The sequence below is a fragment of the Malus domestica genome, chromosome 09 (assembly GCF_042453785.1).
Source record: "Malus domestica chromosome 09, GDT2T_hap1".
NCBI classification, from domain to species: Eukaryota; Viridiplantae; Streptophyta; class Magnoliopsida; order Rosales; family Rosaceae; genus Malus; species Malus domestica.
This window is the reverse complement of record NC_091669.1, coordinates 16,610,426-16,624,274: the sequence shown is the minus strand read 5'-3', so window position 1 is coordinate 16,624,274 and position 13,849 is coordinate 16,610,426. Positions and strand designations below refer to the sequence as shown.

At 38.2% G+C, this 13,849-nt stretch overlaps 4 protein-coding genes across 4 annotated transcripts; 1 reads left to right on the top strand and 3 right to left on the bottom strand.

Moving 5' to 3' along the window:
* Positions 1-1,259, bottom strand: LOC103414758 (LOB domain-containing protein 22-like). Its single transcript, XM_008353125.3, has one exon. The coding sequence runs from the start codon at positions 1,163-1,165 to the stop codon at positions 221-223; it is 945 nt and encodes a 314-aa protein (XP_008351347.1). The 5' UTR covers positions 1,166-1,259; the 3' UTR covers positions 1-220.
* A 789-nt stretch (positions 1,260-2,048) lies between these two features.
* LOC103414757 (mediator of RNA polymerase II transcription subunit 9-like) lies at positions 2,049-3,976 on the bottom strand. The gene is made up of 6 exons (XM_008353124.4): positions 3,393-3,976; positions 3,203-3,265; positions 3,005-3,085; positions 2,684-2,742; positions 2,500-2,570; positions 2,049-2,269 (listed from the first exon to the last, which is right to left on the bottom strand). Exons 1-5 carry the CDS (start codon positions 3,774-3,776, stop codon positions 2,513-2,515), a joined length of 645 nt encoding a protein of 214 aa, XP_008351346.1. The 5' UTR covers positions 3,777-3,976; the 3' UTR covers positions 2,049-2,269; positions 2,500-2,512.
* Positions 3,977-4,834: 858 nt separating this feature from the next.
* On the top strand, positions 4,835-5,176 carry LOC103414755 (uncharacterized). Its single transcript, XM_008353120.4, has one exon. It carries the CDS (start codon positions 4,835-4,837, stop codon positions 5,021-5,023), a length of 189 nt encoding a protein of 62 aa, XP_008351342.1. The 3' UTR covers positions 5,024-5,176.
* On the bottom strand, positions 5,147-11,034 carry LOC103414756 (beta-galactosidase 17). Its single transcript, XM_008353123.3, has 19 exons — positions 10,727-11,034; positions 10,236-10,346; positions 9,523-9,718; positions 9,132-9,220; positions 8,662-8,742; positions 8,377-8,471; positions 8,069-8,139; positions 7,861-7,951; positions 7,677-7,794; positions 7,498-7,593; positions 7,360-7,408; positions 7,072-7,250; positions 6,895-6,969; positions 6,588-6,737; positions 6,416-6,466; positions 6,096-6,267; positions 5,828-5,973; positions 5,656-5,721; positions 5,147-5,495 (listed from the first exon to the last, which is right to left on the bottom strand). The coding sequence occupies exons 1-19, from the start codon at positions 10,877-10,879 to the stop codon at positions 5,391-5,393; spliced, it is 2,094 nt and encodes a 697-aa protein (XP_008351345.1). The 5' UTR covers positions 10,880-11,034; the 3' UTR covers positions 5,147-5,390.
* Positions 11,035-13,849: the final 2,815 nt, after the last annotated feature.

The following is a 13,849-nucleotide window of genomic DNA, read 5'->3' as shown; positions in this document are numbered from 1 at the left end:
GGAAAAATACTAATTAATTAAAAGAATTGAGCTAAAAAAAGATGATTGGTTCTGTGCGAGCTCAACAACTGGTAAAATATGTGAGGATGAATAAGAAATTCTTATCGTGTGGGGCAACTAGGGATTTCTAGCTCAAGTGGTAAAACAACTTTACCCTCAAACCTAACCCAACTATCTACCTCAATTTAAAAATAAAAACTGAATAAATAAATAAAAAACATTAGGATGACATGAGTAATTCTGTGTTTGTCACTAAGAACCTTTGTTGATGATCACCATTAATATCGATCACCTCCCCATTATTTCTCTCATGATCGTCACCACAAGCAATCTGATCAACGAACGGCTTCAAATCCTCACATACATTGGTAATCCCATTCATCCCACCACCACATTGCTTGATACCCAAGCAAGAGACAGAATCCTGCATGGCCCACATGCTCAAGTCTTCATGCAAATGCTGATGTGGATATGGATGTGGGTCCCCATTAGTAATGTCACTATTGTTGTTGCTATTAGTATTGTTTTGAACAAGCACATAAGGCACTTGTTGTTGTTGTTGTTCTTGTTGCAGTGCAACTGCATGGTGAGGAGGCTGAGGTTGTTGAATGTAATAAAAATGCCCTATTGGGTTGCCGTACAAGCTCCAAGGGTCCACAACTTTCAACGGATCGCACGCGTTTTGATCTCCGATTTCGGGCATTGGAATCTGGTTTTGGTGTTGTTGTTGATGAACTTGTTGTGCCTGTGCTCTGCATATGGCTAGCTGGTGAAGAACAATGTCGAGCTCGGCCTTGTTGTACTCGATCAAGCGCTGCAGCTCACGAATGATTCTGTAGCAACCGCCAACAGGGTCGTTGGCGCGAACGTCAGACTGGAAGATGATGGTGCGCATGGCATCGTCCTTGTCCGGCTGGTCAAGGTGTTTGATGATTTTCTTGATGTTGCTGACACCGAAGAGCTTGTGAGCGTTGAGGAACTGGCGCTGGCGGTCGTGGGCAAAGTAGGGGGCTAGAATGCAGTCGGAGGCGCACTTTCTGCGCTGGTATTTGCACGCAGCGCAAGCCTGCGTGTTGGCGTTGGCGTTGCCTTTGGTTGGTGGTGTTGTGGTTGTTGTCGTGGAAATGTGATGAGTGTGTTTATGGCTATGGCTACTACTACTCATGATAAATTTCTTTGCTTTTTTGGGGGGTTGATGCGTTGTTGGTGCTGTTGGAATCGGATGCGTTTCCGGCGGGGGTGGTAGAGGCGGTTTTTTTTCTTGATGAGGCTTTTTTTTCTGGGGGTTTCCCTTATTTTCTCAATGGAAATGAAGAGGGAAGGGGGAATGAGGGATGGGGAGAGATGAGAGGAAAGGTGGACACATAAGAGAGACAGAAGGGCATAGATCTTAACGGTTTCTGTTGGGAAGTTTTTGATATTTTTGGCTAATGAAATGTGATTAATTTAGGTTGGTGTCTTAATCTGATCATTAGCCAAAAATAGAGAGAGGTTGTTGGTCTGTTTTTTGGGTAAAACCAGATAAGCATTGCACAAATCAGAACTATCACACAATATGTGCAAGCAAGTAATCTTAATTTCAATAAAACTTATGATCAACGAGTTAATAAGCGTTGAGGTATGGAAAATATTACTACACGTTTCACACATGGTCTAACCCCTTGTGAGGGTGCGGGTGTGGGTGTTTATGCGCGGCCACACATAAGAATTTCTCCATGCGCAATGTATGTTAAGTTCAGAGCTTAGAGGAGTGTGCACAGGAGTCCGTCCAGGTCTCCGGTCTGATGAACAAAGTAGCAAACTCGAGTGAAATTATAATCGGCTTGGGTTTGACAGTACATAATGCGAAAAAGAAGAGAGATTAGGGCAAGTTTTGCGTATGTTTTGTAATGCATTTCACATCAACGTTGGCACCGTGAGGGAGCATTTTGACATGAGGTTTTAGACTAAAAGTCTGGGATTTATGTTCGTGATTCGAGTATCATCGGCCTAAAACGTGCACAAAAACAACGGCAGGAGATTTGATAGCTTACGAAGGAACCAAAAAGTGTCAGTAAACCTCCATCTCGTTCCATGAAATTGTCTATAGATACAAAGAGCAGAAGAAATGACAACACCTCAGCAGCTAAAATCAGATACAGAAATCAGCCTCAATGTACAACAATAACTTTAAAAATCTGCTCAATAACTAATGAACATATAGTACACCAGAAAACAAAAACTATCCAAAGCTCGCCCATGCTTCCTCTTGAATTTCGGCAGTTGTGACCTGAATTCATGTTTCAAAATGGTGGTAAGTAGCTTGTTCCATAACGCTTTGGAGATCGTAAACAATAAACACGCAATTCCTTATTCTGATTTCTGAGACGGGTGAAGTCAGAAACAGCAAAGAGCATATATATAGTTACTTGATCGAAATTCTGAAACAGCAAGGCGCCAAATGCCAAGGAAAAAACAATTACGAGTTCTACTTTTAGAAGGAAGGAAAGATGGCTTTACAATTCACAAACAGCTACGGCTCAGACTTGAGGAGGTCTTCAACAGATTTTCTGTACTTGGTCATCAAGTCCCTGGAATTCAATTCGATAACAAGAACAAAAGCAACATGTCATATAATTGAATCAAGAAACCAATATATTTACGTAGTCTTAGTACATCCAACAGAGCACTCGAGTGTACACACCTCCTCTGATGCAACGATTGCTCACTTTCTTCCAACTTTCGCTTCTGTCCCTCAACCGTCTACAACCAAAAGCCACACAAATCTTCAACATTCCACTCCAATACTAAGAAAAAACTACCATGCTATATAGTGTGGCATGTTCCGCTACCAAATTATTAACCCGAATCATTGGCCATGCTTAAATTCATGAACCAAATGGACTGACAACATAACATGCCGGATATCTTAAGCAAGACCACATTACAGATAAAACTATCACACTAAACAATGTCATACCCCATTGATTATTCTGCAACCAAACAATCAAAACAACTCAATTACCATGGCCTTGGTGCCGATCGATCCAGATATGGAGTTGAGCAGCTGCTGGCACTTCTCAAAATGGTTCTTCAGATCGCTAACCTATCAGAACCCATAACACAACTCATAAATTCAGCCCTAAATTCATCACAAAACTTCAAAATAACAACTCTAACAAAAAAAAATATTCAAATAAAAACCCCAATTACAAAATAATACCAATGCATCAGACTGCTGATCCCTAGTTCCATTCTCGATCGTGTCAGCTAATTTCTCCACCAACTGCATTATACCAAACCAAACCCAACAAAACTAAGCAAAAATTCAAAACCAATAAGCATGTATGATTGTACGTACATACATACATACATATATATATATAAATGTTAGGGTTTTTGAATTTGGGTACATGGAAGAGATGGAAATGTGAGGCGAGCGACTGGTGATGCTGCTGCTGCTGTTGTTGCTGTTGTTGCTGTTGCTGCTGCTGCTGTTGTTGTTGAAGAAGAAGACGCTGCTGCTGCTGTTGAAACTGCTGTTGCTGTTGCTGCTGCTGATGATGGAGGTACATATGGTCCTGGCTCGACGGCGTAGAGGGGTTACTGTGAGTCGGCACGCTTGGAATCATATTCCAGCTTCCTCCTCCTCCGCCGCCGCCACCGGAGTACGAATGTTCCATTCTCTCTCCGCCGTACAGATTCTCCGGAAATGGAAAAAGGTTTGAACTTTGATTTGTGCACTGCAGACGGCAGAGATTGAATCGAACAAGAAGGAACCTGGTACGGTTCGACATGTCGTACGATTATATGACTAATTGGGCTGATAAAGATTGGGCCTTTAGCCCAAATGCAGCCCGGTGCAGAAACTACGTCGTTTGTAGGAGAGGGGACTGAGGGCATTGCCCTTGTGAAGAGTTGCAGACCCCAATTCTAGCTTCCGACGAGTTGGGAGTTATATAAAAGGCGGGGCAGCGCTTGGATTTCCATCTTCCCCAAATTTTCCTTGCAGACAATAAAAAGTTTTTAACTTGCGCAGGAATCGGGCTTCTTTTCTTTGGGAGGTTCGTTTTCTACCTCCATCATGTATGTATGTATGCAAGTATGTATGGATGAATGCATGTATGCGATGTTGGTATTGGAAATGTTGTGATTTTGGGTGATGAAATTTTATGATGATATGTGAAATTACCATCTGGGTATTTGTGATTTGATTGCTTTATGCAAAAGACACCTACTTTCTGAGGTTAGGAGTCTGATTGAAAGATGGGAAATTGTTGCAAGGAGAAATGTTGTCTGTTGACCCATTCGATTTCTCTGTGATTTTTTTATTATTTTTTTATGTGATATTTTGTATTGAGCTACATGTTATGCTGCAACATTGCGCCAAGTAAATTGCAGTCTGCAACAAACTCCATGCCTGCGAAAGTTGTATGTTGATGGACTCTTTACCATTTTGTTTCAACTAGTTTGAAGGCTTTTGTGTTGCTGAAAACGCCTCGTCTAAGAATTTCGTATGATGAGAATATTTTCTAGGAGTAGGAGGTCCATGAAATGAAATTCTGCAGAAGGTTAGTATTTATAGAGATTTCCATTTGGGAGACGCATTCGGTTATCGTGCATTCATGTAGGACATGAGAACCATTTGAAGCATATGCCCCTTTCAGTTTCAGATGCGGTGCTGCGTAATCTGTGATTGCTGCTAAATTTATAGCAGGAGTATACGGTGTAATGCATGATCATCGTCATTTATCAATTCCTGGTGTGGAATGCATAATTTTTAAGTTGAGGTTTTCTTTGGCCCAACAAGAAAGAGTCCAATACCGATGGAAATTTGCAGGTAGCGGGATAAGATATGGCAGTAAAACCAACAGTTGCCTTGAGAGCTATGTTAGTGGGAGGGATAGCTGCATTTGCCAAAGTAGCTGGTGTAGTCAAGGCTGCCGGTGGTGCCAAGGTGGGTGTGGCGGCAGCTGCCATGACAGCAGCAGCAACTGCAGCTGTAGGAACAAGACAAGACGACGCGAAGAAGCAAATGGAATGAGTTTTTTCTTTAGATGTAATCTGTAATTTCTGTAGCATTAGTGTTGGCTGTCCTGGTGCGTCGCGGGAACAGATTTGCTGCATTTGATTTGGAATTTTTGAATGTAAGACAATGTTGAAACACTTGAAATAAACGAGATGACTTCCTAATTAATCTCAATTTACTCCACATACAATCTGTACAACACAGGTTTCTTTTATTTTCTCGTTTTTCCTACCGAACAAGAAACCGTGTACACTGCCACCCTGTTAATTATTATTGACAAACACTGTAGTAAAATTTTCCGAATGATCAGCATTTCTAAATGGAGATCTACAGTCCGGTTCTCCATGTTTTCATACACGAACATCTCATGTTAACAGTGGCACTAAAGCTGATGCACATTCGATTTCCCTTGACCACAAGTGAAGTCTGGCTGATCAACAAAGCGTACCACAAGCTCCGGGTTTGGGGACTCTAACTCAAATATGACCTGTGCAATCGTAAAACAGAAACAAGTGGATGTTCAAGCCGAAGTAAGCACTGAAAAAAAATAGGAGAAACGAATTGTTTTTTTGTTGCAGCCACTGGAAACAGAAGAAGATAACTCAGTTCAAAATAAGTGACAGAATAATAACTTTTGGATCTCATACCACAACATTATTCCCACGATGAAGGACAGGAGCGGGAACATAGAGGTTACACTGCGGTCCCTTTAACTGCAAAATGGAACATATTTCAAAATCTTAAAGAGAAAGAATCAATGTTCTGTAACCAACACACAGGAAAATTTGTACGACAAGGGAAATGGAAGCATTGTTTTACCGGCCAAAATCTTCCGATGTTGAAATTGTTAATAGTTACTATCCCTTTCCCCCAGTCACTCAATGATATGAATGTATCTTTGATTTCGTCCTCTTTGCTGATAGAAATATATCCAGCATAGAATGCTGGCACGTTCGAATCATTCCCTGAAAAGGAAAGCAAATGTTTTTAATCATTGTTTCTCTTGATTACAATTGCGACCTAGCTTATGTCGTGGTTTTGCAACATTGTATGGGAAAGAACATGGAGAATGTATTTGGGACCATACCAGACTTTTTTGGTTTTAATCTTTTGCGCGCTGACATAGTAATGACTCCAGAATGTGAAGCCTGAATTATGGGATTGATTTTAGGAACCTCATTCAGATTTCCTATAGGTATCAAATGCATTTTCCATCTTCGGAGAATTCTCCCGTCAAGATAAACAGGAGATAGAATACCCTGAAAAAGAGAGTACGAAATACCAGTCAAATATCGTCAATTACGCTAGGAAGCAACTTGCTTTTCAGATGTCAAGAGATAAACTGACAGAACTGCAATTCTAGACTTCAGTTAGATGCCAAATGGTACAATTGAGTACTGACTTTACCTTCCTGTCAAAGATATATGGTCCATAATTTAGACGGCCCATGTTTTCAACCTATAAGAACAGAAGAACAGAATATATCAAATTAGGGGGAAAAATCTGCTGAGACATATTTGATGTTAAGAAATGAAAGTACGAATGAACAGAAAAACAAATAGAGACGATATTCAAGTACCAACACAAATAAGCTGATGTTAGAGTGACATTTCATATTAGGAAGGGTTAGAGGTTGATTTGACCATCTTTCAAAAGTGCCAACATATTTTGGTCTTCCATGACCATCTTCAGAAGAGCACGTTACAAAAACTTGGGCTCTGTCGTGCACCTGCAAGTTCAAACCCGAAAAAATTAGTAAAACATTGTTGGCTATTTTATACACACTCAACATATGGTAGATAGATGTGTGGCTTGGACTCTGAATAATTGTAATGTCTACAGTAATGAACAGGTAATTAACTTTATATAGTAAGGGAAAGCTGCACCTTTGGTATGGATACAACTCCGCCACCATTGTCTTTTGCAGCATACTCAGTCACGTATAACATAAATCCGAACATCTGAAAATAAGAAGCATTCATCTCAGTGTAATAATTATATCACATGATCACCATGAGCAATTGCAAACAAGTATAAAGCTACAAAGACATAATTTTACATACCTGTCCCGCTGACTCCATAGATATTGGGCTCTCGGATTCAACCACATCAAAGTAGTGGATCATATCAAATAAAGTCCCTGTTTTAGTTACATTTATGGATCCATATGCTTTCTTCTCATTATCGGCTGGAACTGCAGGGATAGATCCTAAACTGTGTTGCTCTATGACCCTCCTAATTGCTGAAAGCAGTACAACATTTATGATAAGCAATCTTGTTGCAAATTTTCAGTATCACATAGCAAGAGGATTTCACTCTTGTATCAACAAATTTACAGCTTGCAGCGATACCTTTGAATTTTGCATTGTTTACATCCCCAGATTCCCTGATTGGTGCATCCTGGGAAAATAAGGTGTTTCAGTTTTGAGTTTATAGTTTGTAGCTCAAATTAATATCAAGTTACAACAAAGAAGAAAAATCTTCCTCACATAATCATAGGAAGTGAGGTCGGGCTTGTAATCAGACTCGTCTGAACCACTATTTGCTCCATTATAAAACCCAAAGTTTGTTCCCCCATGTGCCATCTGGAATTTAAAATTTTAAAGTTAACGAGCTTTCCCATAAAGATATACTTGAAAGAAGGAAAACTATGACTTTTAGAACATACATAAAGCACTGCAGAACCATTTCTTTCCAAAATCTTTTTCAAGGCAGCTGCTGTAAAAGCAGCATCAGTCTGCGCATTCTTCTCTCCCCAATGTGTAAGCCAGCCTGTGTAAAACTCTCTGATGCAAACATTATGAACATTTTGACTGACGCCAATGAAATTATTTGACCAACATGAAACTTACGAAGAAAGTGGTGGTGATTTCCCGGGGGCATTGAACTCCTTTTGCAACTCAAATATAGGCCAAGGATCATCACCAGTAGTGAAGTCAACAGCTGCAAAAATAAAGGTCAGGTTATAAGCAGAACACACACGATAATGATAAACTAATGATCAAGCTATATGCACCAAGGTGTTTAATGTGTAATAGTTTACGTTGAAGTTGAATTTACCTGAAAAGACAGCATCTCCACGAATTGTTCCTTTCTCAAGTGTTTCCCTAGAACCTCCATCCGTAGTATACCTAAAAACCATTCCATTTTCTCTAAGTGGTGTAATTATAGCACCTTTCTTTCGTATATTTTAGTTGGAAATTGGAATCCAAATAGTTGGATAACGGTTAAAACTTAAAACTAGGTCATATTTATAGGCAAAATTAGCAAACACCATGAATGAATCATGACTGCTCTGTGGCATACACATCAAAATAGCAATAAAACACATCTCTGAAGAACAATGAACATAAAGCAGAATGACTTACAAAATTGCATCTTCCCCAAGGTGCTTTCTAGCCACTGACACCAAGTGGTGAAGATAAGCTTTGTCGTCCCCATATGATCCAAATTCATTTTCAATCTGTCAGAAAAAAATACTATTTTACTGTAACTTTCCAAGAATACCATCTCAAAGTATCAAAGATTTTGAATCAAATTTGACAACTTTTAACTATAACTAAGACACCTCTAAGATGATATAAAGATCAAAGTAATGCTATCTGTTAAGCATCATGGAGAAAGGCCAAGCCGAAAATTAAAGATCCACATACCTGAACCATTATAACAGGACCTCCACTTCCATAAAGAAGGGGAGCTACCTTTGGAAGCAGGATTCCCCACCATGTATCCACCTTAAAGTTCACATTGAGTCCCGTATCAAAACCATGAAGAATTATCAGACATTTGCACCAAGAGAAATGATCAGAGATATGGTGCACAAAGATTCTTTTGATGAGTAATAAGTTTACTGAAATGTGCCACAGGGTTACAATGCGGGAACAAAAACAAAGAAACAAATCGGAAACTAAGAATAAAACCATAAGAGGATAGAATCTGGTAAAAAGTAGCAATTACGATTTCTTTTTATTTCATCATTTGTTTATTTTGGTAAGTACTTGAATATCAAACTGAAATCACCAGAATTCAGAAGACAGTACCTTTTAATGAAAACTTACATTCACTAGACTAGACCAATGCATTCTAAATAGTACATAAAAGATAATCCAAAAGGAAAACATACCAACCGAAGGAAAGTGGGATCTGATGATCGTAGTCTGGGAGCTGGATTGATGGAAAGTAACCAAGGAGGGAAACCTCCCAAATCCCACTCTGCAATATAAGCACAAAATTATTATCACCAGTTTGGTTATATCATCACTAACACCAAAATTAATGGCAACTAAATGATTAACAAATGCAAAAACAACAGGGACTGAAATATTCGAATAATTTTCAGACATTCAAGCGTGGCAGTAGAACAGTTAGAGCTATGAATTAAAAGACCAATTAAAGGATTCCATTTAGGTTCCATACAAGAAACACTCCAGTAACAAGATGCATAGTAGGGTAACACAGGGGCAGAGGGCATGTATATATTTAACCTAAATCTGACACAGTCAGTCACTACTGACCTGCACATATATATGGTCCAGGTCGAAGCATTACAAGAATACCCAGCTTCTGGGAGAGTTTGAGAAATGCAACCAAATCTGCAATACCGTCAAAATCCAAAATACCAGCTCTTGGTTCATGTAGGTTCCAGGGAACATAAGTTTGAATCGTATTTAATCCCAATGCCTTTGCTCTCAACAACCTATCTTCCCAGTACTGCATTAATAAAATATAACGTCCCAGATCACCACACCAATAGAAGAAAGCCTTCACTAAACATAAATATATGGAACGGCCTATGATCAAGATGCTTTTTCAACTTAATGTGCATTTAATGCTTCAATTAAGTAGTGCATCCGTGGAATATGATCCACGACTAGGTTCACCTAGAATTTTTTCTGAAGTCGTCTTCGATTCATGGACTTTTTAATCCATGTTCCACTGTTTAGCTCATGTAATACAATGTATATGCCTGTAGATTTCACCTTGTAGTACTATAACTTAGTGATTTTAAGGAGGAGAACAACACAGATTTTATTTATCTCATTGCTTCCCACTACAGTTTTCTCTCTCAAATGAAAATTTTCAGAAAAAAACTCTAGAGATTTCACAACTTGTTCATACATTCAGGGACATGATTTACTAGGATTCATTGGCAAGCAGATATTTCTTTGCAGTATAAGATCAAATAACATATGCAGGAAAGCCACCAGGACATAATTAAGATTAATACCTCAGGAAGAACCCGGAAATAATGCAAGTCACCCCCAATGATCTGGAAAGGCTGACCATCTTTCCAGAACTTGTCCTCTGAAATTTCAAACTTTCTGGCATGATCCTGATTCTGAAAAAGAATCAACCAAAGTCCTCAGTCCTCAATCACTAGATGATCAACTGTCACCCGGAAATTTTTTGTTTTTTAATTTTTTTGCTAAACATACAACCAGGAGATTCTTACTATCATCCCTCTATTGGGTAGCTGAAACACAGTTCAAAAAGTAAAATCTCAATCTCAAAAGTCGTATTTATAGTTTCAAAACTTCAAGTGGAAAAAATTCAACCCAATTGGGCAAACATGTGCTTGGATTGTCAATCGGTTCAAACTTCAAATGCACTTTCCTTTTAACCCAAAAATCAAACAGACCCAGAAATCAAAATCCAGAATCTATTTCGACTCAATTTTTCAACTTTCATAAAATACCAGAAAATTTTGAAAAGACTTACCCTTTTGGAGCTGGGATGGTGCTGCAGTTGGTGGGGAGAGTGGGAAGAAAGAGGAGGTAGAAGAGCAAAGACAGGGACAAAGATGCCAAAGGCTATTAGAGAGAGAAAGATGAGGAAAAACCAGGTGAGCGTCGTGCTTCTCCTCCTCACCATTGTTGACAATTTGGAGCTTGACGCTGAGCTATGATTCTTCTTCTTATACTACTTCATTACCTATTGGTGGAAAACTGGGTCTGTCTTCTCACATGTTTCACTTAACTGTCAAGTGTGTCAACAGTCAACTTACCTTAACCGCTAATGCTCCATATAAGTAATTCATGATGGAATTGACCGCACAATATATAATAAACGGACATGATTTGAGGATTCCTAAAATTCTCACAAAGAGAATCTGAAGAGAATCTGAAAAGGATCCTCCTGTCCTCTATGAATTCTTTTAGAGGTGTGATATTCACACACCCCATTTTACTTCTCACACACCTTTTTAATTTTCGACCACATGATCAGATGAATTAAAGAAGATCAACGGTTAAAAATTATCAAGGGCAAAGGAAAATGGGGATAGCACATGCTTCTTTTATTGGACAAAAGAAAAGCCTTATTCTTTTTTATTGTGGATCTTTTATGTTTGCTGTGAAATGCCGTTTGCTTGACATTTCAACTAATCTTTTTGTCCTTTGGAATTTTGTTGCAAATGATATTTTATAGGGGTGTGCTATCCACACACTTCATTTTAGTTCTCACACATCCCTTAATAATTTCTATCCGTTAATCTTCTTCAATTCATCCGATCCGACGGTTGAAAATTAAAAAGGTGTGTGTGAAAAGTAAAATTGAGTGTGTGGATATCACACCCCTATTTTATATCATGAAATATGCCATTTAATTATATGGGTTCGATTTGTATTTCAAGTTGATCCATCCTACACCTTAGCCTTAAAATGACCACTATAAAATAGAGGTCATAAGGCAAAGGTTGGAGCATTTTATTCCGTCTCATTAGTTCAAAACCATCTCACTAATCTCTATCTACATGTGGAGAAACTCCTGGAGGAAACTCCACAAAAGCACTTAATTTGTGTCTTCTTATTCGTGGGATTTCTGAAGACACTTGTAATCTTGAGACAACAATCCAAATTCGAAGAATTCCACTAAATATAATCCTATCTTATCTTGAGTCATATTTATAGGCATGAATTTCCAACGTTGGAGAATAATGACATTTCAAGCTTTCCATTTTATACGTCTCTACATTTGGATGAAGGTGTTCAATCCTATATCCTTAAAAAGCTCCTAAGTTGTGGGTTTGATGATGATAATGTTTGCGATGTACTGATGGTGGACAATAGCAACTTTTCACTTTTTGTCTTCCAACAGCAACACATTTTAACTACAGACTAATGTAATTCATAAATAAGTGGGAGGTCGAAATTTTGACTTTAGTGAATGATAAATTAGACATCAATTTATTATGTTGACTCATTAGGTGACTTACCCAAATTCTTCACCTTCTGATGGCTAGTTTAGGATTGATGTGTTTTTTCTAAACTACTCATATTGTCCTGTGAGAATAAACAGTTGTAAAAAAAAGTAGGTAAGTGTTTTGTAAACTATATTGCTAAAAGTGCATTTAGTAAAATATTAAAAAATGGCATAAGGATTATCAATAAGAAAGTTTTATTAATTGGTACTGTTCACCCGCCTCCTATAAAAATAAAAATAATTAAAAATATTCACTTTTTTTATAAGCATGGGTAGAGCTGCTTCTGCGTTCTGCTGCTTTACATCTATGATTTTGAAAAAAAAAATACATTTTTTTTTTCATTTACCAAACATAAGTTTAGCCCTAACTTTTTAAAAAATCCGCTTTTAAAAAAATTTAAGCAACCCCAAACCAGCCCTAAGTCTTGTCTTACTGAGACATATAGTTAAGGATGGCAATAGGGTTGGGAATGCCACCTCCATTGTCACGCCCCGATCCCTAGATATGTTCAGGATCGACACGTGATGTCACCAAGTACCTGTATGTATCTCTTGTCTCGCCCTCTGAGACATGACCAAAACACAATCAATTCCACCAAGCAGTAACTTTTCTTTTATTTCATGGTTGCATCTAACCTTTCTATCAAACTGCTTACGTACCTAAGATGGGATCAAGTTATTCGTAGTTCACCCTTCATTTAAGCTCTAAAATTCTCAAGGCATTAACGACAAGAACATAGAGTTTCAGAATCACACAAGGGAACCAATTGAACAGTCTCGCTAGAATTTAGTCTACATAACAAAATCATATGTGAAAATAGATTGTCATTCACCTATATCACAATATCTTCCTATACAATCTACAATCAACAATTAATCGATGCAATCAACCAAAGAGGCACAATATTAACTTTTAACTACGTTAATCAATCCAACAAAATCACATATCATTTCACGAAATTTAGTAAATGAATTCTCCATAATTCTCTAACTAGATTCCAAGCAATAACATGTAACAGTTTGACTCGGTTTTTTAAACAAATCTTCAAACCCGCCCCATACCCGTTTATTGTCCTCCATAACCGCTTCATTACGGTTGAGTATCCATGGATACCCAAACCTATGGGGATTTTTGTCATCCCTACTATAATTGACTCATTTGCCACAATATTACGGTTTAGTGGTATTCTTTATAAGTAAGAGACTTTATGTCCTACTTTTGTGAATAAATGTTTGATACTAAATTATTATGGCCTGGTTTAGCATAAATTCCCGCCATAGTTGACCCATCTATTTTAACCCAAATGAGTTGGGCCACGTCTAAAAGCATGGGCCGAAAAGAATTAAAAATCATGGGCTAAGCCTGTTTCTTATGACTTGTAAATGATCACCTCTTTACACAGGTTTTGGGATCAGTCGGCATTTGTTCTTCCAATTTTGGGACTCAGTTCACATCAAATATAAACCCTTGCATGTTGCTTCAGGCTTTATGCTGGAGCTAGAAAAACTGGAGAAACTATACGAGTAATGTGAGAGAAAATGCATAATTATATTATATTAGTGTGTCATCTGTTGTGAAAGTGATGTATATGATGCGTAAAATAAGTTAACACACAAATTAAACCCTCTTTTTGACAATTG

Coding starts and splice junctions, on each gene's coding strand:
- LOC103414758 (XM_008353125.3), bottom strand. CDS start 1,165: ATGAGTAGTAGTAGCCATAGCCATAAACACACTCATCACATTTCCACG.
- LOC103414757 (XM_008353124.4), bottom strand. CDS start 3,776: ATGTCGAACCGTACCAGGTTCCTTCTTGTTCGATTCAATCTCTGCCGT. Junction 3,086..3,202: donor ATCAGCAGTCTGATGCATTG/GTATTATTTTGT, acceptor GGGTTCTGATAG/GTTAGCGATCTGAAGAACCA. Junction 2,743..3,004: donor CGATCGGCACCAAGGCCATG/GTAATTGAGTTG, acceptor TTTTGGTTGTAG/ACGGTTGAGGGACAGAAGCG.
- LOC103414755 (XM_008353120.4), top strand. CDS start 4,835: ATGGCAGTAAAACCAACAGTTGCCTTGAGAGCTATGTTAGTGGGAGGG.
- LOC103414756 (XM_008353123.3), bottom strand. CDS start 10,879: ATGGTGAGGAGGAGAAGCACGACGCTCACCTGGTTTTTCCTCATCTTT. Junction 9,221..9,522: donor TGGACCATATATATGTGCAG/GTCAGTAGTGAC, acceptor CTTATATTGCAG/AGTGGGATTTGGGAGGTTTC. Junction 8,140..8,376: donor CTTGGGGAAGATGCAATTTT/GTAAGTCATTCT, acceptor AATGGTTTTTAG/GTATACTACGGATGGAGGTT.